Below are 27,958 nucleotides of genomic sequence, written 5' to 3' on the forward strand. Positions count from 1 at the left end.
ATTTCATTTAGCCATCCATCCATCCATCCATGGACACTGGGGTGGCTTCCACCTCTTGCCTATGATGAATAATGCTGCTGTGAACATAGGTATCACTTTTTTTTTTTTTTTTGAGACTGAGTCTGGCTCAAGTGATCCACCCACGTCGGCCTCCCAAAGTGGTGGGGTTATAGGTGTGAGCCACCATGCCCAGCCGTGTATCACTTTTAAGGGAGAATTGAAACCCATGGAGGGGACGTTATAGGGAAGGAAAACCTGGCAAACAACAGCAGGAAGAACTGTTCAGGGGTGAGAGCCCTTCCCAGGGCTCCTCAGGAGGCAGGAAGTACCCTGTCTTGGGGGCTGGAGGGCCATCTTGTTGGCTCTTTGGCAGCGGGTGTCCGCCTTTGGGAAGAGATGTCCCATTGGGTGATTCCCAAGTTTCTGCCCATCCTAGGGTTTCAACTTGGAGAGGGGCTGTGGTGCCCACCATCAGCTAACTGAGCCAGCTCGGACTGGGTCACTAGGTCCAGGGGAGGGCACCGACTCCTGTTTTGTTCCTTGTCTCCTGGCAAGGCTCCTCTGTGGGCAGACACCAGCAGATGACAAAAACATCCTATTATCTGCTTCCTAGCACAGAACATGTCAGCAAGAGAAGATGGACTTTCCACCTAAAGCAGGGCTGCGGGTGGCCCACACCTCACTTTCTGTGATGAAGGGGTTGCTGGTCAGTGAGGAAGGATGGGGAAAAGCGGGGAGGTGGGCAAGAACTGAAGGCTGTGAGAATTTCCCCCTCTTTGTCATCTGCTCTGTGTCCTGCTTGCCTGACTGAAGCTTTCATAGATGTTATTGTCTGTGCCAGCGTTCAGGGCCTCTGTAAAGTTTCACAGACGTTCCTGCAACCTCAAAGAAGTGCCAGACGTGCCCCCTGAGCTGGGCCTGGGCCAGGCAGCAAAGGCAGATTGGGTGGGTGGGAGGGAACCAAAGTCCCCTGGCTGTGCCCTCCTTCCCTGGGGCTGATGTGTTCCAGGAAGATTCTGGGCTCATTTCTGTGCATGGACACCTTTGTATAAACGGAATAGTGCTTTGAATGCACTGCAGGAGTGCCTCTCAAAGGAACCCTGTGGCGAAGTCTTTTGTAAAGTGAAAAGTCCTTTTGTAAGGTGAATAATTGTACTGTTTATCTGCTTTGGAGGTTCTGAGTTCTCTGAGATTCTTAGGGGAGAGAGGGAGTTGTTTGAAGGCCACCTGGCCCACTCCCTCTGTAGCACCCAGTTCTCTGGAGCATCCTCTCCAGTGATGTGAAATCCCCGATGGTGGGAAACTCACAACCCCTGCAAGATTCTATCTCTGGAGAGCTCTGCTTATTAGAAATGGAAACTTACTCTGAGCTAAAAAGTCTCTCTCTGAAGTTTTCATGCATTGTGTCTTCTGCTTGCAGGTTACCCTGAATCGAATGTGCCCTTTCCTTGTGTTGACTCATTTGATATTTAACAACAATGAACTTGACCCCTGAGTCTTTTCTTCTTTGAGCTAAAAGATCCTGGCTTCCCCATTCATTCCTCATTTGTGGGATTTGGGGCTCTTTTATCATCCTGGTGGTTCTGCTTTGACTTTGCTTGGTTGGCTGTCCTGCTTCCTTTGCAACCATGGAGCCCAGCAATGAATGCAGCTCTCAGATGTTCTTTGTCCATTTGGATTAGACGGCCTCTCCTCTTCCTAGATCTGGAGTCCTTTCCTCTGTTAGTCCAGCTCGGGAGCTTTTATGACTGGAGTAAACTTGCTGGTGCCTAAAATCTCAGCCATGTGGTGTGTTCTGCTACTAAGCCACAACCCTCTCATTCAGGACCTCATAGACACCATTATTTTAATGTCAGATTTTCTTAAGCAGGACACACTGGCAGAGGAGTGGTCTAATCTGGAACTGACTGAACTCTCTCCTTTTTCCCTAGAACTGGTCAGGCATGAAGTGTCAGTTCAAGCTGCTGCGGATGGCTGTGGCCCTGATCTGTAGTAAGTACTGATGGGGCAGCTAGGAGATGAAAGCCTGGCGCTAGGCTGTGGGGTTCAAAGATGGCACAGTCCCTGCCCTTCATGGGCTTGTGGTCAAGAAAAAAAAAGTGGGACATGTCAATAATATGCAAATAATAATAATAATAATAAGGCTGTTGTGAGAGCTGTCTGTCCTGCTGTGCTGCTTCATAACATTCATCTTTTATTTATTTATCTTTTTTTTTTTTTTTGAGACGGAGTCTTGCTCTATCGCAAGGCTGGAGTACAGTGGTGCGATCTTGGCTCACTGCAACCTCTGCCTCCTGGGTTCAAGCAGTTCTCCTGCCTCAGCCTCCCGAGCAGCTGGGACTACAGGTGCTCACCACCATGCCTAGCTAATTTTTTATATTTTTTTAGTAGAGACGGAGTTTCACCATGTTGGCCAGGGTGGTCTCGATCTCTTGACTTCGTGATCTGCCCACCTCAGCCTCCCAAAGTGCTGGGATTACAGGCATGAGCCACCTTGCCTGGCCTTATTTATCTATTTTTAAAAAATTTATATATATATGGCTGGGCGCGGTGGCTCACGCCTGTAATCCTAGCACTTTGGGAGGCTGAGGTGAGTGGATCACCTGAGGTCAGGAGTTCAAGATCAGCCTGGCCATCATGGTGAAACTCCATCTTAGAAAAAACAAAAAAGAAAAATATATAAATATATATATTTTTTTGAAACAGGGTGTCTCCCTCTATCATCCAGGCTGTAATGCAGTGGCACAATAATAGCTGACTGCAGCATTAAACTCCTGCCTAGGCTCAAGTGATCCTCCCTCCTCAGACTCCCAAGTAGCCAGGACTATACATGTGTGGCACCATGCCTGGCTATTTAAAATTTTTTGCAGAGATAGGGGTCTTGCCATGTTGCCCAGGCTGGTGTTGCACTCCTGGACTCAAGCAATCCTCCTGCCTTGGCCTCTCAAGTTGCTGAGATTACAGATGGGAGTCACCATGCCCAGCCTATTTTTTTGAGACAGAGTCTCACTCTGTTGCCCTGGCTGGAGTGCAGTGGCACGATTTCGTCTCACCACAACCTCCGCCTCCCGGGTTCAAGTGATTCTCGTGTCTCAACCCCCCAAGCAGCTGGGATTACAGGTGCATGCCACCGTGCCCATCTACCTTTTTGTATTTTTTGTAGAGATGGGGTTTCACCATGTTGGCCAGGCTGGTCTCAAACTCCTGACCTCAGGTGATCTGCCCGCTTCGGCCTCCCAAAGTGCTGAGATTACAGGCGCGAGCCACCGTGCCTGGGTCCAACCTATTTTTTCCTCTTTTTATTGACATATAATATGCAAACAGAAAAGTGCTTAAGGACGAGTATTCAGATCAAGACAAATAACATCCTAACCTTTTTGGTCATGGAACTGATCCTTTGAGATCCCTTGTTGAAAGTCCAAGACCCCATCATCAGAAAAATAAATATATGTGTACTCATGTGCACACACACGCATATCAAAATCTGCAGTTTTAGCAGGTTCACAAACTGTAACTAGTCCAAGAACCTCTAGGAACAGGATGTCTTCAGGGCCCTAGTTGGGAGAGCTGAGTTCTACCTGCAGAGGTCATTCTGAGTGTTAGGCAGACAGGTGTTCACCAAATAAACACGGTGCAAGAGGACATTTCAGGCAAAGCTGCAGCCTGAACTAACACATAGATGAGTGAAGGGTTCGTGAAACCAAGGAATTGGTTTTGGGACTGTGTATGATTTTGATCAGAGATGAAGTTAGTGAAATAGTAGGAGTCTGATTATTAAGAGCTTTAAATGCTAAGAAAAGAAAAAGCACTTCACCCTGCATGCCCTGGGTGGCCATGGAGGGCTTTCAACAAGAGAGTTATTGATGGATAACCAGAATTTTAGAAAAACCAGTCAGGCTGCAGTGTGGAAAATAGATTGTGGGAACAAGAGGGATAAGACCAGAGGCCAAAGGGCTCTTTCTGAGATCAAAAGAGATGAGTCTGAGCAGAAGCAATAAAGGTAGGAGCCATGCACTGTGGCTCACGCCTGTAATCCCAGCACTTTGGGAGGCTGAGGTGAGATGATCTCTTGAGCCCAGGAGTTCAAGACCAGTCTTGGCAACATAGCAAGACCCTGTCTCTACGAAAAAAAAAAAAAAAAAAAAGGAAAGAAATTAAAAACCAGCCAGGCATGGTGGCTTGTGCCTATAGGCCTAGCCCAGGAGCTTGAGGCAGCAGTGAGCTATGATCATGCGACTGCACTTCAGCCTGAGTGACAGAGCGAGACCCTGCCTTAAAAAAAAAAAAAGACCTGGCATGGTGGCTCATGCCTGTAATCCCAGCACTTTGGGAGGCCGAGGCGGGCAGATCATGAGATCAGGAGTTCAAGACCTCCTGGCCAATATGGTGAAACCCCATTTCTACAAAAAGTACAAAAATTTAGCTAGGTGTGGTTGCGCACACCTGTGTTCCCAGCTACTCGGGAAGCTGGGGCAGGAGAATTGCTTAAACCTGGGAGGTGGAGGTTGCAGTGAGCCAACATTGTGCCACTGCACTCCAGCCTGGGTGACAGAGTGAGACTCTGTCTCAAAAAAAAAAAAAAAAAAAGCAGCAATGAGGGTAGAAGAGGGAGTGAACACATTTTCATCCAGTCCTCCAGACCCACCTAAAACGGGTATTATTATTAGCTTAATTTATACATAGAAACTCAAGGCTCTGAGAATTAGGTTCCTTGCCCATGGTCACCCAGCTAAGAAGTGATAAAGCCACAATTCAGAGCCAGCCTGTGCCATTTCAAATGCCCCACGTGTTAGCCAAGCTGGGCAGTGAGCACCTGGGCTTTCCCCACCTGGGTCAGCCACCTGCTATGTAGGTAAGAGGAAGACTGAGTCCGAACAAACCTGGAGCAGAGGGTCAGGCTTGTGAGGGCTCCACTTCGATTCACATCCACCTTTCTTGCCTCTTACCCCAGGGCTTTCAGGAAATCGGGTCTGCCCCTGATCCTCTGTGAGGCCCTCTGGATCTCAGTTTCCTGGATGGGGCTGGAGGATTTCTCATTCCAGCAAGGACCTTCCAGCCTTAAAACCCAAGGACTCCTTGAGTTGGGGCAGTAGGGTGCAGTGGGGTGGCAATGGGCGTGGCATAGCTTCCGCATCTGCTTGGGCTCTGAGTTTGTTCTTTTTTTTTTTTTTTGAGATGGAGTCTCACTCTGTCACTTAGGCTGGAGTGCAATGGCAGGATCTTGGCTCATTGCAACCTCCACCTCCTGGGTTCAAGCAATTCTCTGCCTCAGCCTCCCAAGTAGCCGGGATTACAGGCGTGTGCCACCACACCCAGCTAATTTTTGTATTTTTAGTAGAGATGGGGTTTCACCATCTTGGCCAGGCCGGTCTTGAACCCCTGACCTTGTGATCCACCCACCTTGGCCTCCCAAAGTGCTGGGATTACAGGCATGAGCCACTGCACCCGGCCTGAGTTTGTTCATTTTTGAGGAAGAAAAGAGAAGCATGAGTCTTGTTTGTTTGTTTGTTTTTGGTTTTTTAAAAATCCACTGTAAGCATCATAAAAACTAAAATGCTGTTTCAGAGTTGGAAACCATCATCTTTCAAACCTCCTTTATCAAATCCTGGACCTGGGGAGCCAAGGCTGGAAGGCTGTCCCAGGACAGGGATGGGAGAGAGGAGGGCGGAGAGTCCATCCCTGGACGCACCTTTTCTGCCATCTATTGGCCAACCTTGGAGTTGCAGAGCTCAGCCCAGAAGGCTGGGCAACCCCAAGGGGAATGAAGCTCCCTGGAGGTTCTGGCACCCCTGCAGTGGTTAGGGTGGGGAGAAGTGGCCTGGCTGATAAACTGGTAGCTAAACAGGTACAAAATTTCCCTCAAAGGGCTTTTTTTCAATGTCAGATTTGCTTTGGTTTTCTGATCTGTAAAATGGGAATAAGAATACCTACCCTCATTGTTCTTTTGGTAGTTGATAATGGGATGGCAGTTTCCTTGTGCCCTTCCTTTCAAGAGTCTCATCCCCACTTGACTGGCTGACCCAAGAAGTTCACGCAAGAAGCATGGATTGGAGATCAGGATGAAGGCATCTTAGAATCTGTTAAGGGTCTGGGTGTGGTGGCCCATGCCTGTAATACTAGCAATTTGGGAGGTTGAGGCAGGAGACTCACTTGAGTCCAGGAGTTCAGGCCTGGGCAACATAGTAAGACTTCACCTCTACAGAAAATTTTTTTCAAATTACCCAGATGTGGTGGTGGGTGCCTGTAGTCCCAGCTACTTGGGAGGCTGAGGTGGGAGGATCACCTGAGCCCAGGAGGTTGAGGCTACAGTGAACTATGATGGTGCCACTGTACTCCAGCCTAGAGTGAGACCTGTGTCAACAAGAACAACAAAAAGAATCTGTTAAGGGATGAATTCTGCAATTTGTTTGGGTCTGGGTTTTCTTTTCTTTTTTTTTTTTAAGACAGAGTCTTGCTCTGTTGCCCAGGCTGGAGTGCAGTGGCACAATCTCAGCTCACTGCAACCTCCACCTCCTGGGTTCAAGCAATTCTCCTGCCTTAGCCTCCCAAGTAGCTGGGATTACAGGAGCCCACCACAATACCCAGCTAATTTTTGTATTTTTAGTAGAGACAGGGTTTCTCCATGTTGGCCAGGCTGGTCTCAAACTCCTTACCTCAGGTGATCCACCTGCCTCGGCCTCCCAAAGTGCTGGAATTACAGGCGTGAGCCACCGTGCCTGGCCAAATGTCACCTCTTTAGAGAGGTCTTGTATAACTCCCCAAGCTGAAGAATTCCCCTCCTTAAGCCAGGCATTGCTTTTACATCACCTGTTTCCCCCGATAGATGTGTCTCTTCCTGAAATTATCTTATGTACGTCATTGCTTACTGGTTTATTGCCAGACCCTGTAAGCTCTGGGAGAACAGAGGTTTGCCTGTCTCTGTCATTAACTGTGTCCCCAGTGCAGAGAATGGTGCTTGGCCTAATAGGGAATGAATTCATGGGCAGGTGATGACGTGAAGGCCCCTCCCTCAGCCCCCGGCTCATGGCCCTCCAGTGACCTCTCTTTGCCTCCTCCCCTTTCAGTGAGCATGGAGTTTGGGCGGGCCGTGTGGCTCCGCTTCCACCCATCGGCCTATCCCCCCTGCCCTCACCCAAGCTTTGTGGCGCACTTGGGTGGCGTGGCTGTGGGCATCACCCTGGGCGTGGTGGTCCTGAGGAACTACGAGCAGAGGCTGCAGGACCAGTCACTGTGGTGGATTTTTGTGGCCATGTACACTGTCTTCGTGCTGTTCGCCATCTTCTGGAACATCTTTGCCTACACCCTGCTGGACCTGAAGCTGCCGCCTCCTCCCTGAGGGCTGGAGGCCCGAGGTAGGGGAGGGGAGGGAAAAGCAGCACCCACAGGGAGCGCCTGCGAGTTTTTTTCTCATTACCAGCTCAGCGAGGCCGGGCAGGCGAGGACAGAAGACTCTGGGCCACTGAATTGTTTGTGTTTAGATTTGGACAGTGGAGACCTTTTTCTGAAAGGCACCTGGTGGAGGAGGTGATGTGGCTACTGTCGTTTTTCTAGGCTGCTCTAATGACATGGGGCCAGGGTGAAGGTCTGGGGTGGGAGGAGACTGGCCCTCCCTCCCCTGGGCTGGGCTTGTTCCACAGGGCCAGGGGTGCCCCTCAGTGCAGCAGCGTCTTCCTCATCCTCCACCCTCAGAGACGCTGAGAGACGTGGGAAGACCCGAGGGTTGTTGTGGCCAGGCATGGCCTCTCTCTAGCTCAGAGATAATTGCAGGCCATGTGGTGTGCCCTCCACAGCTGCTGGGTCTGGAGCTCTGATAAAAAGAGGACCTACTGGACATGTCAGCTGTGACCTAGCTGAAACCAGGGTGCCCTCCTGGGCTGGTCAGTGGGCACTGGGGCATGGTCTATTGTGCCAGGACTGGGCAGAGCAGGGAGGCTGTAGGCTCCAGGCCCCCTCTTGCCCTGGGGGTACCCAGTGAGAGGGACCCAAGCAGGGAGAATAAACGTTATCACAAGTTCCACCCTGGAGAAGACAGACCCAGGACCAGCTTTAGACTTCTCCCTCCCTTTCTTCCAGAATGTTGGCATCTCACACTGGTGCCCCATCCTCTGTGCCCAGCCTTGTTTTAGGGTCTTTTTCTTTCCTTTTGCTGCCCTGACCCTACTTTGTGCCTCTCTTTGGTTATGGAGACAGTGTTTTGATATGTGTGTGCGTGCATGCGTGCATGCATGAATGATGGGAAAGGCAATTGAGGCAAGTCAGCGCCTGCAGAGAAGGCACAGCAGATGCAGGGGGGCCATGTGGGCGTTGGTGCGAGGCGGGAGACCATGGTGTGCTGTGGTTGCTGACTGCCCTTGCCTGACAAAGCCTGTCCCCTTCTTTCCCATCTCCTGTCCCTTCCACACCTGCCCCTGAGCATCACTGACCGGCAGCAGAACAGCCCTGCTGGAGGGAGAGCCCAGCCCCTCTGGGATCCCCAGATGCTGAGTTTGCCAGGTTCAGCTCTTGTTTCCCTCTGGGATGGCCTTTGTATCCAAAAGGTTTCCATCCTGTCTCCCTTAGGAGAGAAAGAGCTTTGGGGGCTCAAGAGAGGCTGGGGTAGGACTGTTGAGGCCATGTGTCCATTTGAGTTGGGACAGGAGGCTATAGGAAGAGGAATTCCAATTTAGGTGGAAAACTTTGCCTCGGGAGAATTGCTGGGTGCGTGGTTGAGCCTGAGTGGGAGGGCAGCCGGTAAGCTCAGAGACTTGGCTGCAGGAGAGAACATGGCGGTTATCACATCCACCCCACCCCATTTCACAGGTGAGAAAACGAGATTGCAGGAATGACCCTCCTAAAAGGAGCTGGTGCAGGCCCCGAATGGAGGGCATGAGGATGATCTTTGACAAAAAAATGATACACCCTTTATTGGGCTCTTGGAATTCTCAACCACCGACAACCCAAAAGAACAAAGAACACCAGGCCTGGGAGGAGGCAGAGGGGCTGGGCGCATCCAGAAACAGGGTCAGGAGCATGGGGACTGTCTTCCCCCAGCCTCATGCCCATCCCAGCCCTTGAGGGTTGCGGGGTCCAGGGTTACTCGGGCCAGACATTTGGGGTCTTGGGGAATGGTGGCTTCCTATCCCAGTGAGTACATGTAAAAGGGCTCACTCATGCACTGGCAGGCTAGGCCCAGCCTTTCCCCATCTTGGCCCAACGCTAACTAGCTCGCCCTGGCCTCATGTATAGCTTCCCCGGCCAGTGTGGTGCTGCGGGTGGCAGTCTGAGACACTATGGGGTCATGTCTTGGGTGGAGTGCCGTCAGCCTGGGCTGTCTCGTGTGTGCCCTGCCTGCTCTTCTTTGCCCTAGTGATAGAAAGGTGTAGATGGAAGAGTCAGCACTTCAGAGAAGGAGGCTCTGAGGCTGTGGAGCTGGGCTCAGGGAAGATCAGGGGAGGATGCAGAAGGAGCCAGGACGTTGCTGCCTCTGCCCTGGGCGGCAGCCACAGTAAGCCTAAGAGCCATGTGGCCCCTTCCTGGAGGGTGGAGAATCCCCTCCAGATTCCTGTCCTGGCCTCTGGGGCTTCTGGGGTGTCGGTGGAATGAGCAGAGTGCCACCTCTGTCTGGTATGACCTGAAGAGGGGGCTTCCTTTCTCAGGGGCAAGAAGGCAATGAACTAGAAGACTCTAGAAAGCCCTCAAAGAAGCACTGAGTTCCCTCGGGACCTCCCAGGAAAACTTGTTACCAGAAGGACAGCGGAGGCAGAATCGTGTCTCCCACCACGTTAAGTGTGTCCTCTGCTACCAGGGACCCTCATCTACACCTTAGACCAGCAGCCCAGCCGTTCCTGTCAGCGCACCCACCTCCACTACCTCTTCCAACCATGACTTCTAAGCAGAGCCACAGTCTGGAGTCATAGGGTCACTTCACTGGACCCAGGCCTCTCCCCAGGTCAGGAGGCAGCTGTCTGGTCAGAGGGGTTCACTTGGTGGCATCTGGCTTTCTCCTCAGCAGGTCCCACCACCCTCCCTGCAGCACTTCCCCTGGCCAAGGCTGGCTATGTCCTCCCTGCCTCCTTCCTTATCCCAGGTGGCTGCTGCCTGGAGGGTGGTGTATATATTTTCAGGCTGGTAGAGGTAGGTCGGCCTTTGATCCACAGCATACAGAAACTAAAAGCTGGGGAATCCCCAAACAGCAGCCGTAGACTCACTGGCTCGCTCATTAAACGGGAGAGGAATCACGGAAACTGGGGAAGGGAAAACAAACCTTCAAAGGAGAAATTTTGCTTTAATGACACCATTCATCATTCATTTTTTAATTAGGAAAAGCTCCCTAATGAGGCTCGTTTGCCAGCTAATAGGATCTCGATTTCGATGAGAACCATTCTTGCCCAGAGGATTAGGGGAGCCATTGCTCACCAAGCCGATGACTTCCCCCAGTGTCCAATTTAATTTGCAAATATGTAATGCAGATTCCCTGCGCGCCCTGAAAGCCCTTTCCTGGCATCACTCACGTTGCTTCCGGTGCTGGCTGGAAAGCACCGTTCTCCTCTGCCTTAAAAACGGTGCCCCTCAGTGAACTGCCCCTCCGAGGACTTGAGTAAGTGGAAAAAACAAAACACAAACTGCAATGTTTGTTTCTAAGTATTTTTGTATTGTGTACATTGTGTATATTTTTGTTGTAACCTATTATTTGAGCACAGATTCCATTAAAGATTTTTTTTTCCAAGCCATTGGTTATTCAGGAAGTGACCTGAAGGGCTGGTATTAGGGCCTGTTTCATCTGGGTCTGGGTCAGGGTGGGTGGGAGAGGATGAACAGCAGCAGTGGTGGATGTAGGATTTCTATAAAATACAGATTGGGGTATCAGTGCTTGGCACCAGTCTGTAGCTCTGTGAGTCTTACTTTTCCCAAATCACTGAACTATTTTGGGTGGTTGATAAAAGCTATGATTTCTCTTCCCATAAAAACGCATATGTACTGACTGGGTGCAGTGGCTCACGCCTCTAATCTCAGCACTTTGGGATGCTGAGGAGGGCAGATCATGAGGTCAAGAGATCAAGACCATCCTGGCCATCATGGTGAAATCCCCGCCTCTACTAAAAATACAAAACTGAGCTAGGTGTGGTGGCGCATGCCTGTAGTCTTAGTTACTCAAAAGGCTGAGGCAAAGGGCTGGGCACGGTGTCTCACACCTGTAATACCAGCACTTTGGGAGGCCGAGGCGGGTGGATCAAGAGATGGAGACCATCCTTGTCAACATCGTGAAACCCCATCTCTACTAAAGATACAAAAAATTAGCTAGGCATGGTGGCACGTGCCTGTAATCCCAGCTACTCAGGAGGCTGAGGCAAGAGAATTGCCTGAACCCAGGAGGCGGAGGTTGCAGTGAGCCGAGATCGCGCCATTGCACTCCAGCCTGGGTAACAAGAGCGAATCCCCGTCTCAAAAAAAAAAAAAAAAGGCTGAGGCAGGAGAATTGATTGAACCCAGGAGGCAATGCCGAGATCACGCCACTGTACACTGGCCTGGTGACAGAGTAAGACTCTGTCTCAAAAAAAAAAAAAAAAAAAGTGTATGTATGGGCCCAGTATGGTGGCTATTACCTGTAATCCCAGCACTTTGGAAGGCCGAGGCAGGTGGATCACTTGAGGTCAGGAGTTCGAGACCAGCCTGGCCAACATGGTGAAATGCTGTCTCCACTAAAAATACAAAAATTAGCCAGGCGGTAGTGGTGCATGCCTGTTGTCCCAGCTACTCGGGAGGCTAAGGCAGGAGAATTGCTTGAGCCTGGGAGGCAGAGGTTGCAGTGAGCTGAGATCCTGCCACTGCACCCCACTCTGGGTGACAGAATGAGATCCTGTCTCAAAAAATAAATAATAAAAATAAAAAAATAATAATAAAGGCAAGCTCCTTGGAGAGCCAGAAGCTGTTGAATTCTCTTTGCCTTTGCCTCCTCTCACTTCCTTTTTTACTTTCCTGGTTCTTCCCTTCTGTTAATACTAGATTCTCATTCTTCAATAAATTAATAAGGCACTTCCCAATAATAAGGTAATTAAGAAATGAAGGGCCGGATGCAGTGGTTCACACCTGTAATACCAGCACTTTCGGAGGCCAAGGCGGTGGATCACCTTAGGTCAGGAGTTCGAGACCAGCTTTGCCAACATGGAGAAACCCCATCTCTACTAAGAATACAAAATTAGCCAAGCATGATGGTGCATGCCTATAGTCCCAGCTGCTTGGGAGGCTGAGGCAGGAGAATCACTTGAACCTGAGAGGTGGAGGTTGCAGTGAGCTGAAATCGTGCCACTACACTCCAGTCTGGCAACAGAGTAAGCCTCCTGTCTCAAAACAACAAAAAACACATTTAGGCACTTTGTTTTTACATATATATATACGTAATTTGTGTGTGTGTGAGATGTAGTTTTGCTCATTACCCAGGCTGGAGTGCAATGGCGTGATCTCAGCTCACCACCACCTCCGCCTCCTGGGTTCAAGCAACTCTCCTGCCTCAGCCTCCTGAGTAGCTGAGATTACAGGCATGTGCCACCACACCCAGCTAATTTTATATTTTTAATAGAGACAGGATTTCTCCATGTTGGTCAGGCTGGTCTTGAGCTCCTGACCTCAGGTTATCAACCCTCCTCAATCCTCCAAAGTGCTGGGATTAAAGGCGTGAGCCACCACACCTGGCCTATTTCTTTATATTTGAGACAGAGTTTCACTCTGTTGCCCAGGTTGGAGTGCAGTGATATAATCATAGCTCAGTTACTTTGAGCTCCTGGGCTCAAGCGATCTTCCAGCCTGAGCCTCCTGAGTAGCTGGGAAAACACATACCACCAGATCCTCCTAATTTTATTTTTTGTAGAGATGGGGTTTAACTGTGGTGCCCAGGCTGGTCTCGAACTCCTAGGCTCATGCAATCCTCCTGCCTTGGCCTCTCAAAGTGCTGGGATGACAGGCCTGAGCCACCATACCCAGCCACATTTAAGAACTTTAGCATTTAAGAGAACTGGGTTGCTGTCTCAGACCTCCAAGTGGAAAAACTTCATTGAAGCCAGCAGGGTTTCCATTAACTGAGAAGACACACGGTTAGAAAGTGTGGTCCTAGTAACTGCCTCTTATTTCCAAGAAGCCCACAGGCTTTCCGGGCACCTAGTCGGAGGGATCCTCTGGTAGAGGACAGGCATTCTGTCATGGTGAATAATGAATGAGAGTGAAAGAAAGTGACTTGGGTTATTAAGTTCTACAGGTATAACTGTACTAGACAATGAAAAAAACATTGTGAGGAAAATTGCTCTTAGATTCTGCCTGATGCCTCCTCCTGCAAGAAGCAGAAGGGTATATCCCAGCAAGTGATTTGATTTTCTTCAACAAATGCTTTAGTATAACAAGTATAATTTCCTCACAAACTTGTTGGGAATACAAATGTCAGGCCTGAGGATTGAGCTCATTACATAAAAATAACTGTCTTGGTGAGAAGCTAAGTTTTATTATTATAATTACAAATTAATTACAGATGAACTGAAGCCATTTTTCATACATGACAAACATACATTTCCTCTGTGTGTATGGCTCACAAGTAATATACATAAATGTATTCCATGTCTGAACAAATCCTTTTTAAAACTTTAAAAGCCATGGCCAGGCACAGTGGCTCATGCCTATTAATCCCAGCACTTTGGGAGGCCAAGGCAGGTGGATCACCTTAGGTTGGGAGTTCAAGACTAGCCTGACCAACATGGAGAAACCCTGTCTCTTCTAAAAATACAAAAAATTAGCCAGGCATGGTGGCACATGCCTGTAATCCCAGTTACTCAGGAGGCTGAGGCAGGAGAATCGCTTGAACCTGGGAGGTGGAGGTTGTGGTGAACTGAGATCACACAATTGCACTCCAGGCTGGGCAACAAGAGCAAAACTCCATCTCAAAAAGAAAAACAAGAAAACTTTCAAAGCCAAGATAGCTTATTAAAATTTGAATACAGTACATGTTTCTAGTCATGACCTCTGTGGTTTCTTCTCATGACCAAGATATTCAGTTCCATGACCCCATTTTCCTTATCTTTAGTAGTGACATACTTCAAGAAAAAAATTTGTCACACTTATTATTTTTTTTTTAAATAAGACTACCAGAGGCTGGGCACAGTGGCTCACTTTGGGAGGCTGAGGTGGGAAGACTGCTTGAGCCCATGAGTTTTTTTTTTTTTTTTTTCTTTTTCTGAGATGGAGTTTCGCTCTTGTTACCCAGGCTGGAGTGCAATGGCACGATCTTGGCTTACCACAACCTCTGCCTCCTGGGTTCAGGCAATTCTCCTGCCTCAGCCTCCTGAGTAGCTGGGACTACAGGCACTCACCACCATGCCCAGCTAATTTTTGTATTTTTAGTAGAGATGGGGTTTCACCATGTTGACCAGGATGGTCTCAATCTCTTGACCTCGTGATCCACCCGCCTCGCCCTCCCAAAGTGCTGGGATTATAGGCGTGAGCCACCGCGCCCGGCCCTGAGCCCGAGTTTAAGACCAGTCTGAGCAACATAGTGAGACCTCATTTCATTTTAAAAAAAATGTAGCCAAGTGCAGTGGCTCATGCCTGTAATCCCAGCACTTTGGAGGCCAAGGCGGGTGGATCACGGGGTCAAGAGATTGAGAACATCCTGGCCAACATGGTGAAACCCTGTCTCTACTAAAAATACAAAAATTAGCTGGGCATGGTGGCACGCACCTGTAGTCCCAGGTACTCTGGAGGCTGAGGCAGGAGAATCCCTTGAACCCAGGAGGCAGAGGTTGCAGTGAGCTGAGATGACGCTACGGCACTCCAGCCTGGGCAACAGAACTCTGTCTCAAAAAAAAAAAGTATATATATAAAATAAAACTATCATATAGAGCTGTGTAATGTAGTAAGCCTACATTACAAAAACATGTACGAACACACAGAGAATATATAAGTACACCTTGCATATGTCCATAAATGATTTGAAGCAGATAACACTTTCGCTTTTAAATGACATTTACAACACAGACTCTTGAATGACATGAATTTGAAAATGAAGTATTTTTTCAGACTTAAAATGGTGATGTGTTAATGTTGCTTACTTAAAAAAATGATTTTCAGCCAGGTGCGGTGGCTCACGCCTGTAATCCCAGCACTTTGGGAGGCTGGGGCGGGTGGATCACGAGGTCAAGAGATCGAGACCATCCTGGTCAACATGGTGAAACCCCGTCTCTACTAAAAATACAAAAAAATTAGCTGGGCATGGTGGCGTGTGCCTGTAATCCCAGCTACTCAGGAGGCTGAGGCAGGAGAATTGCCTGAATCCGGGAGGCAGAGGTTGCGGTGAGCCGAGATCGCGCCATTGCACTCCAGTCTGGGTAACGAGCGAAACTCTGTCTCAAAAAAAAAAAAAAAAAAAATGATTTCCAAGTGGGCAACCAACTACATTGGGAAAAGAGAGTCAGATTCAATGATAGTGTCATAAAATAATTGCTGGTTTTCCTTAGTCACTCTGACTGTATTTATTTATTTTGAGTTGGAGTCCCACTCTGTCGCCCAGGCTAGAGTGCAGTGGCACAATCTCAGCTCATTGCAGCTTCAGTTTTATGGGTTTATGCTTCTCTGAGGGAAGTGAAGTGAGAACACAAGACCTGTTCTTCAAGCTATTCTCCTGCCTCAGCTTCCTGAATAGCTGGGACTACAGGCACACGCCACCATGCCCGGCTAATTTCTTTAACTTTAGTAGAGATGAGGTTTTACCATATTGGTCAGGCTGGTCTCAAACTCCTGACCTCAGGTGATCCACCCACCTCACCCTCCCAAAGTGCTGAGATTCAGTGTGCACCACCTCCCCAGCCACCTTGACTTTAATACTATGAAAAATGCTACTTAGATTTTTTTCTATACCACCTACAATCCAAGTTATTAAAGTTTAAAACCATATGAAAGCATTTATGAAGATCCTGAATTGTATTTCTCATTAAAGGAAAAGAAATGCTTGGTGAGTCATGTCCCAAGGCTTATGTAGAGAAGGCAGAAGGCCATTGTCAGTCATTTTGAAAGTTAAAACTCAGCACTTAATGTGAATTTAGATCCATTTAAGAAAGGATTCCTCAGTTTTATGGGTTTGTGCTTCTCTGAGCATCCTGAGGGAAGTGAGAACACAAGGCTTCTGCTCTTCTATGCAAAAATCATTATCAAATGAATTTATTAAAGCGCTATGCCAAGCAATTGCAATCATATGTGTGTAGCTACATAGGCTTCCATGGCAATTGTAAATGGCTAGCTGAGGGCACTTTCAATTGATTCAGAGTACAACAATCTGAGGCTTGTAACAAATGTACAAAAAACTAAAATTAGGCCAGGCACAGTGGCTCACGCATGTAATCCCAGTACTTTGGAGGCCAAGGCAGGTGAATCACGAGGTCAAGAGTTCAAGACCAGCCTGGCCAAGATGGTGAAACTCCATCTCTACTTAAAAACAAAAATAAAAATAAATTAGCCGGGCATGGTAGTGGGTGCCTGTAATCCCAGCTACTTGGAGGCCGAGGGAAAGAACTGCTTGAACTTGGGTGGTGGAGGTTGCAGTGAGCCGAGATCATGCCACTATTCTCCAACCTGGGCAACAGACCAAGACTCTAGCTTAAAAAAAAAAAAAAAAACAACCCTACAATCAATGAGTTTAACTCGCATATGAAGAACCTCTGTTTGCATTCCTTATGTTACAGTTTGCTTATAAACTGTATGTACTTTCTTTTCTCAACACTGTTTTAAAACGCCAGCATTTTCACCTAAAAGAAAACATAGGCTCTTGATAAATGCCTGTGAACAAATGAATGAAAAAAGTGGTGACTGGGGGCGACTTCTGCAGTAGCTTTCTCTCAAAGATAATGTTTTATCCTAAAGCTAGTATATCTATTTTTAAAGCTCATTTAATTTCTTATATACTCAGGATTTGCATATCGACTTAAATCTGACTTTATCATCCATGCCATTATCAACTAGACAAAAAAAATGCATCAAACAGCCACAGGATGCACAGACCTGTCTTTGCAATGGTGTGGTGGTATTAATCTGTTCTAAGACTAAGATTACATTTTTTTTAAGAAGCTATACTCCATTGAGAAAGAAGTATTATGATTTTTCTGAGAAGAAAAGCTGCTAAATCCTGCAGCAAACTCCTGAGAAAAGCTACAAACAAAATCATCTCTGAAAAAAAATTTTTTTTTTTTTGAGACGGAGTTTCGCTCTTGTTACCCAGGCTGGAGTGCAATGGCGCGATCTCGGCTCACCGCAACCTCCGCCTCCTGGGTTCAGGCAATTCTCCTGCCTCAGCCTCCTGAGTAGCTGGGATTACAGGCACGCGCCACCATGCCCAGCTAATTTTTTGTATTTTTAGTAGAGACGGGGTTTCACCATGTTGACCAGGATGGTCTCGATCTCTTGACCTTGTGATCCACCTGCCTCGGCCTCCCAAAGTGCTGGGATTACAGGAATGAGCCACTGCACCCGGCCCCCTCTGAAATTTTTTAAGCAACAACTTCCTGAGGCCTGGAATTTACAAGGCCAGGGAGACACTAAAATTCCACAACTCTCACACACATATCTATCTAAGACTCAGCGAAGATGCTCCTCAGATTTTTAAGTTAAATTGTTAAAATACAAAAAGAAAAACAATCTGGATTTGAGTTTCAAATAATCTTAAGCAATCCTATGAACAATTATAACTGCAATCTCAAACACTAAGGCTCAAATATATAAACTTGATCATACAATTATCTCAAAACATAAGATCAAAAACTTTGGTCAAGGGCTTCTTTCATGAATTCTTCAAGGACAGCTACCACATTTTTGGCTTCGAACAATTATAACTGCAATCTCAAACACTAAGGCTCAAATATATAAACTTGATCATACAATTATCTCAAAACATAAGATCAAAAACTTTGGTCAAGGGCTTCTTTCATGAATTCTTCAAGGACAGCTACCACATTTTTGGCTTCAGGCATTTCTTCATGTTCTACTTTAACAATCTTCAAAAGTATATCTCCACTACCACAGTTCTTAAGGAACATGTAACATTTAAACAAAGCATAATGATTCATTTCTGCCTGTCGGATAAATCTCTTCAAATTGTTTGTGTCTTGTATGGCCTAGAAACAGATAAAACGATTACCCAGTTAAAAATGCGTTAAGTGAAATACTAATGAAGCTCAAAAAATACCTCCCGTTCAGTAAGAACTCAACATATGTTGCTGAATTGTTTGCTTTTCATATTAAATATTTCCAAAATTTAAATTGTAGTATGCTTTGCCCTTGGTAGAAGAAAATCTCTCTTTTTTTTTGAGACAGAGTTTCACTCTTATTGCCCAGGCTGGAGTGCAATGGCACAATCTCAGCTCACTGCAACCTCTATTTCCCGGGTTCAAGTGATTTTCCTGCCTCAGCCTCTCAAGTAGCTGGGACTACAGGTGTGCGCCACCACACCCAGCTAATTTCGTATTTTCAGTAGAGATGAGGTTTCACCATGTTGGTCAGGCAGGTCTCCAACTCCTGACCTCAAGTGATCCACCCGCCTTGGCCTCCCAAAGTGCTGGGATTACAGGCCTGAACCACTGGGCCTGGCTGAAAATCTCTTATACAAAATAAAAATACTTTAAAAATCTCCTGCCCAGCATGGTGGCTCACGTCTGTAATCCCAACACTTTGGGAGCCCCAGGCAAAAGGACTGCTTATGGGCTGGTAGTTTGAGACTAGGTCAATGTAGCAAGACCCCATCTCTACAAAAAATAAAAATAATTAGCCAAGTGTGGTACATACCTGTAGTTCCAGCTACTCAGGAAGATGGCCTGAACCCAGCAGGTTAAGGCTACAATGAGCCATGATTGCACCATTGCACTCTAGCCTGAGTGACAGAGTAAGATTCTGTCTTTTAAAACAAATGGGCCAGGCACAGTGGCTCACGCCTGTAATCCCAGCACTTTGGGAGGCAAAGGCGGGCAGATCACCTGAGGACAGGAGTTCAAGACCAGTCTAGCCAACATGGTGAAACCCCGTTCTACTGAAAATATAAAAATTAGCTGGGCATGGTGGCCCACGCCTGTAATCCCAGGTACCAGGGGGACTGAGGCAGGAGAATCACTTGAACCCGGGAGGTGGGGATGTTGCAGTGAGCCGAGATCATGCCATTGCACTCCAGCCTGGGTGACAGAGGGAACTCTGTCTCATAAATAAATAATAAAATAAAGTAAAATTTACCTCGAAAAAAGAATAGGTTATAAAAACAAACAAAAAAAACAACTCCTAAATAAGGTGATATCAGAAATTCTGTCCCCACCAGAATTTTTTTTTAGAGTCTCACTCTGTCACCCAGGCTGGAGTGCAGTGGCACAATCTGGCCTCATTGCAACCTCTGTCTCCTGGGTTCAAGCAATTTTTGTGCCCCAGCCTCCCAACATAGCTGGGATTACAGGCATGCACCACCATGCCCAGCTAATTTTTCTAATTTTAGTAGAGACAGGGTTTCGCCATGTTGGCCAGGCTGGTCTTGAACTCCTGGCCTCAAGCAATCCACTTGCCATGGTCTCCCAAAGTGCTGGGATTAGAGGTGCGAGCCACTGCGCCTAGCCCCCACTAGAATTTTGAAAACTTAGGCACTGAACTACTTTTTTTGTGCTTTGCAACTAAGATAAGTCACAAATTCTAAGACTGATGTTCCTTAAATAAATTGGGTTGAAAGCAAGCATTCAACCCAATTTATTAGAAATGATATGTATACAGAAGCTACCAAAAAATTAAAATAAGTAAATGCCTTCTGATAATTCCAGTGTTGAGAACATCCTAATTAACAGACATCACAGCTATAAAGCAGATTTGTTACTTTGTCACTGGTACTAATTAAAATGCAGACAAAAATTTCATGTAGTGATTGGCACACAGCCAATTAATTACCTTTAATTTAAAGTTCTCCAGTACTTGTCGGAAAAGAAAAGGGTTACCTCCTTCAGCACCATTTAAAAAAGCTTGCATCCAATCCTCACAAAACCGGTTACTTCCTATAAAATATTTCAGAGAGACTAAATAAAATGAAATTTTACAAAGCATGATTCATATATTTTTTTATAAAAACATCTATAATTAATTATTTAAGACTTGTATAATGGCCTAAAAAAACAGTGTGCTCACCACATGGCTGAGGAATACCAAAATGGCTGAAGCCCTCTATATGCCCCTTCCCAATCACATCCCCCTTCCTTTCCCATCAGAAAGGATGATCATTCCGACAGACGTTTTTAAACTTCTGCCATATACCTTTGCATCTGTAAGCCTTATCTGCATTATTCTGCATATGTTAAAACTTTTATGTATTGTTTCTTTTATGGCTATTTCACTAAACAGTATGTTTGAGAGCTATATTGACACATGTAGCTCTAGTTCATTCATTTTCACTGCTCTGTTATATTCCATTGCATGAATATAGCAGTTTATCAGTTTTCTTGATAAACACTTAAGTTGCTTCCAATTCCTTGTTTTTTCAAATAAAGCCTTTATGGACATTTTAAAATTTGTCTCTTTGGCCGGGTGCGGTGGCTCACGCCTATAATCCCAGCACTTTGGGAGGCCGAGGCAGGTGGATCATGAGGTCAAGAGATTGAGACCATCCTGCTCAACATGGTGAAACCCCGTCTCTACTAAAAATACAAAAATTAGCTGGGCATGGTGGCGCGCGCCTGTAGTTCCAGCGACTCAGGAGGCTGAGGCAGGAGAATTGCTTGAACCCAGGAGGCAAGGTTGTGGTGAGCTGAGATCGCACCATTGCACTCCAGCCTGAGTAATGAGCAAAACTCCATCTCAAAAAAAAAAAAAAAAAAAATTCGTCTCCTTGTGTACACATACAAGAATTTCTTTATGTACCTAGGCGTGGAATTGCTAGGCATGGCATGATTTCCATGTTTCTAGAATTATATTGTTTTCAGCAAGTGGTTTCTCATGGTTTAAGATAACCATGTAAAACTGCACAAGGCAGGAAGAAGAAAGTATCATATGCTCTCACTGCAAAGATGGCGACTCACAAGAGATCTAGGAAGATTGCTCAGAGGTTGCAGCTCACCTGCATTGTGGAACTGAGGCTGGGAGCCACTGCAATCGATGACCACAGACTTATGCTGCTCCTCTGTCATGGCCATGCACAAAGAAGTCACGGTGCCTTCATGAATAAGTCCTTGAAGACTGGCCACACTCAGAAACCTGCCACACACACAAGCCAATTTCCACAAACAATATTGCAGGACAGAAGGGTGAAAACAAATTTATTTTACACTGGGCTGGTGGGGAAGGGATGTGGGGCCGGCTTACAAACAGATGTCATTCTTGCTGTAGAAAAGCTTTTCTCTGTGAAAAAACTGTGTTCTTTACCTGTTAATGTCTCTCTTTGTTTTTTCATCTGATTCTTTAACTTCAACAGGAGTATAACTCAAAGCCTATGAGAGAAAAATAAAGCCTGATCAATACATATATTCCAGTTTTTCTTGAGCAGCTACTCATAACTAAATGTCTCCAAAAGTCCTCACCATACTTGACAATTGATGGGCACTAGTCATAAGCTCTCCAGTCTTGTTCAGCCACTGCTCATTAACATTTTTATAGAATCAGAATTGCTTTGGACTTTTGTTTTCCTTTTCAAATTGTTTTGGAAACTATACCTTTCCCAGATCACTTTGAAAAGGAATTATTTTAAAATGTTTTATCCTATTAGGAAGACTCAGTCAGCATTTGCAATTCAACTCTACCTTAGTAATATAACTTTCTAGATCTCAGAAAATAAAGTGTGGTCTATCTGGATAGCAAGCATAGTTTAAGTGAGTATTTTGGGAAGGCATGTGGAGTCATGTTCAGAGAAAATGAGTATTTTTCTAAATGAGCTAAAGTGATCTCAGTTAAGGAAATGTTGTCATTTGGGTAGTACTTACAGCATGTAGCAGAAAGGTAAGCTTTTCCTGAAACAGAAGAACTACCCTTTGGATTGGGCATACAACATCCTCATACCAGCTGCTCAGATAGGACTTTATAGGACTCTCCCGGCCCCTTTCCTAAATCAAGAAAGAATGTCATTTGCTTTAATATAAGCCTTCCATTTAGTGGACTTAATATTTTCTTCATCATATCCTTGGTGGTGAAAAAGACCAGGATAGACACTTCCTTTTTTAAAGCTAAAACCACCAATTCAAAACAAAAATTGCGATATACTTTTCCTGGCTTCTTGGGTAGGGTAAGGATTAATTCTGTACTGAATGTATAAAATGAAGAGACTGAATTAATAGGGTTCTATATTATTTCTTCACCGGGAAGAGCTGGGCCTTTATGTGTCCCTCTCCTCCCACTATACCATGCACTCAATGGAGATACTCATTGAATAAGCCTCATTTCCCTGGCACCTGTGGTACAGTATCTAAAACATGCCTAGTATGAGCTTATTAAGTATCTATTGAATGACTAAACGAATGTAGATAGAGAATTCATTCGTATTCAGAATGTGAATAGGGACTGATATAAGTAACTCATGAAAGCACTCCAGCCCACTCCAGATGTCAGACAGGCTGCCATAAGCACATCTAGCTTTCTAGGCTATGCTGCTCTCTGAAGACTAGTGTCACACAACAAGAGCTCTAGTCTCGGAGAACAGCTCCCCTAGACTTGCATCCCTTGCTCACTCCTGTACTATCCTTTCCTCTCTCCTGTAGTATCTTCTAAGTATGTGAAAAGTAAAACTACTACTATATAGGTAATGGGTAGTAAATTTGTGAGAGTCATGACTAACAACTGCTGCAAGCTGAAAGTATTGTTTTTGTTTGCTTTTTTGAGACAGGGTCTCGCTCTGTCATCCAGGCTGGAGTTCAGTGGTGCAATCACAGCTCACTGCAGTCTCAACTTTACAGGCTCGAGCGATCCTCCCACCTCAAGCCTCCCAAGTAGCTGGGACTACAGGTGGGTGCCACCATCCCTGGATAATTTTTGCATTTTTTGTAGAGATGGGGTTTCATCTTGTTGCCCAGGCTGGTCTTGAACTCCTGGGCTCAAGTGATCTGCCTGCTTCAGCCTCTCAAAGTGCTGAGATTGCAGGTGTGAGCCACCACACACAGCCAATTTTTAAAAGGATTGAATAAATTAGTTAATATGGATATGCCTAATTCATAAAAGATCAATTAATGAAAATAGAGTGTTTCTAAGAATCTTCTATGTTGAGTTCAAGAACAATCATACTATTGCATAGCATAGCATGTCTTTGGTGCCACAGGCTGCATGGACCACTACTTCTGACCATAATATAAATCTTATATGCCTAGAAATCAGGTAAAGGACATCCTCTTCCTCACCAGGCATGTTACTACATGCCATTGAATAGATAGAATTTTCCACAGATACAAAACATCAGAAGTAGTCCTATGAAACTTTCAGCACTTATGGGACTACCCTATATCCCTTTAAAATCACCTGTAGGCTTGGCGTGGTGGCTCACACCTGTAATCCCAGCACTTTGGGAGGCCGAGGTGGGTGGATTACTTGAGCTCAGGAGTTCAAGACAAGCCTGGGCAATATGGCAAAACCCCATCTCTACCAAAAATACAAAAATTAGGAGGGCATGGTGGTGCATGCCTGTGGTACCAGCTACTTGGGAGGCTGAGGTGGGAGGATCACTGGAGCCCAGAAAAGCTGCAGTTGAGCCATGATTGCACCACTGCACTCCAGCCTGGGTGACAGAGTGAGACCCTGTCTCAAAAAATAAAAGAAAAAGAAAAAAAAGAAACCACCTGTAAGCCGGGCACAATGGCTCACACCTGTAATCCCAGCACTTTGGGTGGCTGAGGCAGGAGGATTGCTTGAGGCCAGGAATCCTAGATCAGTCTGGGCAACAAAATGAGACCCCATCTTGATAAAAAATACCAAAAGTTAGGCAGGCGTGGTGGTATGTGCCTGTAGTCCCAGCTACTTGGGAGGCTGAGGTGAAAAGATCGCTTGAGCCCGAGGCTGAGGCTGCAGTGAGCCTGATCACACCGCTGCCCTCCAGCCTGGGCAACAAAGCAAGACCTTGTCATTTAAAAAAAAAAAGTCACCTCTCTACTAGCTCTCAAGGTGACAAGTTTCTAGAATATAGATGTCTTTGTGTCTACCTATATGATTTGACAAGTATAGCAATCACAATATGTTAATCATTTCAGTCTTTAAAAACCACTGTCACCTTACCTCACAGTTCATGTTATTTTTCAGGCCTTGAATGTACTTGTCCAATTCAAGCCTGAAAGTATGTTCTTAAGGAAGCAAAAATAAAGGATGAATAATGAAGATAGTATTTTGTCTCTCAATGAGAAATATAAAAGCTCTCAAATAATGTAAGCTGTAAATGAAAACAAGCCAAGGCAAAATGGCCATATGAAGGTATGAAATTCAATTAAACACACGAGGAGCTTTCTGGAGGTTGGTAGTAATATTCTTCCACCTGCCTTCCCATGTTTTTCTTCTTGATGTCCTGAAAAACCAAAGAAAGGATATAGCTCAAGTCCTTTTTCAGAACCTCCTAAAAAACAGACCACATATTCTGAAGGGTTATGTTCAGAGTCCATTGTTACTGTTTCAGGAAGCAGTTTTTCATTTTGGAAAAGGCAGTAATAACAACCAACTCGGTAACCTGGAATTCTAGAAAAGAAAGAAAAAGGTAAAATGTATTATTGTGGTTACTCATGCATCTATAATTTTGTGGACTGCTCTGAATTCCAGTCATCTTGATCTGGCAACATCATTAAACTGCCCACTAATTCAGAGCTTCCCAGACTTCTCGTTGGTTTACTTGTAGCAGCAAAGAAAAACAAATGTATACCCTGGTGGGCTTTAGTTAAAGCAGCCCCTAACATACATGAAATTTCTTTGAATTATCCTGTCTTATGTGAAAAAGTCACACAAATTTCACTCTAGTTCATACCCATGTTTATATTAATAAAAGCATGTTCTCCCCTCTCCCAAACCTTCACAAATTAATGCTTCAGGCAGATGTGCCAGGTGGCCTCATCCTTGGGACGTGGCCTCATACTCCTGAGGGGACCTGTATGCTAACTTCACCGTCTGAATTGAACTATAATAAAGAGGTGTAATGGAAAGACAGTTGGAATTGGACTGAGAATGCTCACGTTTAAGCCTGAATTCCATCAATTTGACCAGAAAATTTACATAAACTTCTCTGAGTTTATTTCCTCATCTGAAAATGGAAATAAGAGTATCTGCTGTATTTCCCCTTTGTAAGGAGAACTGCATCAAAGTTTGTGAAAACACTTTACAAATTATATACACTTTCAGTTTTAATAATCAACTCTTTTCTTCTTCTAAGTACAAAACGTATTAGCCTGGGCAATATGGTGGGACCCCAATTCTACAAACAAACAAACAAAAATTTTAAAAATTAGCTGGGCATGGTGTTAGCTGCCTGCAGTTCCAGCTACTTGGGAGGCTGAGTTGAGAGGACTGCTTAAGCCCTGGAGGTCAAGGCTGCAGTGAGCTGTAATCATACCACTGCACGCTAGCCTGGGCAACAAAGCAAGACCCTGTCTCAAAAAAATAAAACTAATTCAGTAAAGTACATTTGGTTGCCAGGGTCTCTGCCATTCAATTAATTTCATTCCACAAATGTTTATGTGTGAGGCCCAGTGCTTGGGCTGCCAGAGAACAATGAAATTCTGTAGGTCTAGTAGGAGCTGATCTTTTGGAGTTTCTATCACTTCTCATATTTAGTTCAGAAATAAAAACTCAGGACACAGCACATTTTGCACTTACCTCAGCTCCACAGATGCAACATTACCCAGCCCTTCAAAGACTGCACCTTTTGAAAGACGCTTAGCAATGAAACTGCGCAGCTCTGGCTCCACTTCGGATGGTAGATTACTATCCACCAAGGAGAGGCTTGACAAATGAAAGACATACATTCTTTACCAGTGGACCAGTGTATTCACACCCATTAAGTCAGACGGAATGGTACCAATGCCAGGGGCTCTTTTAAGGACTGGGGAAAGCTGTCTTTATGACCCCTATTGGTGAGGTTTCTAGGAATGTATATCACTAAGTATGATCTACTTCATCAAATAGCTTAAAATATTCCTATCTTTCCAGCTCATTCTCTCCAGTATTGTGACTCCACAGGAATCCCCAATCCACTGACTACCTCTTTTTCAGCCTCTCAAGTTTCTCATCTCACCTCCCTCCTTATTCAGCCTTAATTCCATGATCAGTCATAATAATCACACCCCTGCACACACTCTTTTTTTATCTTTCTTTCAACTTTATTGAGGTATAATTGATTATTTAAAAACTTCAAGGCTGGGCAAGGTGGCTCATGCCTGTAATCCCAACACTTTGGGAGGCAGAGGTGGGCAGATCACTTGGGTTCTGGAGTTCAAGACCAGCCTGGGCAACATGGCGAAACCCCATCTCTACCAGAAATACAAAAATTAGCCAAGCATGGTGGTCAGTAGTCCCAGCTACTGGGGAGGCTGAGGTGAGAGGATCACCTGAGGCCGGGGAGGTTGACGCTACAGCAAGTCAAGATCATGCCACTGCACTCCAGCCTGGGTGACAGAGCAAGACCCTGTCTCAATTAAAAAGAGAAAAAAAGGATTTATTTCTGGCTAATCACCAAGCACATTATCAGTATGTGGATTTGTTTGCCCCAGCCTTGAATGAACCAGGCAATGAGGAAATCAGGATGAGGTTCCTAGGGGATAGGAGGAATTGATGGTTTGACTCAGGGAAGACTCAGTGGAAATGGAGTACCCACTGACATGTACAGGCCAGAGATGCAGGGAAGATAAAAGCACATGCATGAATTATGGTGAAGCTCTTTTTACCTGAAATCATCACCAGAGGGAGTTTCTGCATTTGTGCCACTTGGGCTTCCATCATCACTGTCCCCTCGTTGCTGTGCCAATCTGCAAGCCACAAAAGCAATAGTGCTATCAGTTATGGGCTCTAAACCAAGAGGAGTATGGCGGCCTTGCAAGCAGGGTAAGGCAAGGAGTCAACTAAAAATGCTGCAAGGCGGAAGTGCACTGCCTATCCTCATGACAACGAAAACCCTACAGCAGTACTGACAAGAGCCCCTTCTCTCTCTAGTCCACCTAAAGGGTGGAGGAAAGGCTACCTAAAAGATTCAAGGAAACTCCTTTAAAAAACAAACCTGACAGGGCCAAGAAGGCCCCAGGAAAGTCAGTCAGGAGGAGGGAAAAGAGGAAGCAGGGGTGTGTGTGACGGAAATGGGAGAAAGTGGGGAGGTAGTGACAGAAAGGACAGGGGACAGGAACTGAAATTATTGAGCGTGCAGGGCATTGCGCTAAACAAAGGGCAGCCGCGAGAGTAAGGGGCTGGGATGATATGGGGCAGATGAAGGGCAGAGGCATGGTCGGGCCACGCATACAAGTCCAGAATCGGGGCGGGAAGAGCCGCGTGAGGCGGGGAGGGCCCTTCACACCAGAGACATTGGTTGGGAGAGGAGAAGATGGCCTTTAGGAGCGGCCGGGCCGCAGGGCCGGGGGTGCGGTGCAAGGCCGGGCGGCGGGCAGGGGCGGGGCCGCAGGGGTAGGCGGACGGGCAGGCCGAGCCGGGCGCCGGCACCTGCTTCCGCGGTAGCTGTAGAGACAGTAGTGGCTACTGGACGGCGGCTCGAGTCTCCGCTCCTCGGCTGACCCGCCCTCTTCGCTGCTCTCTAGCTCTTTTTCATCCCCATCCAGCGATTCCTGCAAGGAAGGGAGCATCGCGGCAGCCTCAGAGCAGCCCTGTGTCTCCACCAAACCGCTCCCCGCTGCCGTGCGGCCGTCGGTATCTGGGCTCGTCCGGCTCCCGGCCCTCGCACACCTGCGTTCCGCTGGTTTCCCCGGGTTCTCAGGCCTGGAAAGGGAGGCTCTTCTCCCCGCAGGGACTGACGGGCGCACTGAGTTCGCCTTCACTGAAAAGCTTT

The 27,958-nt window shown here is 46.3% G+C and overlaps 2 protein-coding genes across 8 annotated transcripts in view; one reads left to right on the forward strand and one right to left on the reverse strand.

The window, feature by feature from the left end:
• Positions 1-14,270, forward strand: part of RHBDL3 (rhomboid like 3) — a 63,526-nt gene extending 49,256 nt beyond the window's left edge. For 5 of the 7 annotated variants that reach the window (XM_064367683.1, XM_064367685.1, XM_064367689.1 and 2 more), the window contains 2 exons: positions 1,932-1,992; positions 7,065-14,270. In XM_064367683.1, coding sequence (XP_064223753.1) covers positions 1,932-1,992; positions 7,065-7,336 — 333 coding nt within the window. In that variant the 3' untranslated portion in view covers positions 7,337-14,270. Of the gene's footprint in view, positions 1-1,931; positions 1,993-5,951 lie in introns of all 7 variants that reach the window. The other 2 variants (XM_064367684.1, XM_064367687.1) reach the window with 2 other exon arrangements.
• A 3,561-nt stretch (positions 14,271-17,831) lies between these two features.
• On the reverse strand, positions 17,832-27,812 carry CUNH17orf75 (chromosome unknown C17orf75 homolog). Its single transcript, XM_064367691.1, has 10 exons — positions 27,616-27,812; positions 26,853-26,933; positions 25,786-25,911; positions 24,514-24,657; positions 24,208-24,265; positions 21,936-22,055; positions 21,382-21,446; positions 21,077-21,213; positions 19,918-20,021; positions 17,832-18,119 (listed from the first exon to the last, which is right to left on the reverse strand). Exons 1-10 carry the CDS (start codon positions 27,753-27,755, stop codon positions 17,904-17,906), a joined length of 1,191 nt encoding a protein of 396 aa, XP_064223761.1. The 5' UTR covers positions 27,756-27,812; the 3' UTR covers positions 17,832-17,903.
• Between the last annotated feature and the right edge of the window lie 146 nt (positions 27,813-27,958).

The sequence above is a fragment of the Aotus nancymaae genome, unplaced genomic scaffold (genome assembly GCF_030222135.1).
Source record: "Aotus nancymaae isolate 86718 unplaced genomic scaffold, 86718_ANA_hifiasm-v0.15.2.pri h1tg000072l, whole genome shotgun sequence".
Classification (NCBI taxonomy): domain Eukaryota; kingdom Metazoa; phylum Chordata; class Mammalia; order Primates; family Aotidae; genus Aotus; species Aotus nancymaae.

Bases quoted from the DNA above. Each gene is read 5' to 3' on its own strand.
- CUNH17orf75 (XM_064367691.1), bottom strand. From the start codon at position 27,755: ATGCTCCCTTCCTTGCAGGAATCGCTGGATGGGGATGAAAAAGAGCTA. The intron at 24,266-24,513 runs ATATCCTTTCTT...TTAAGAACATAC, and splicing joins TCTGAAAAAGGACTTGAGCT to TTTCAGGCTTGAATTGGACA. The intron at 21,447-21,935 runs GTAAGTACTACC...TTTCTCTCATAG, and splicing joins TTACCTTTCTGCTACATGCT to GCTTTGAGTTATACTCCTGT.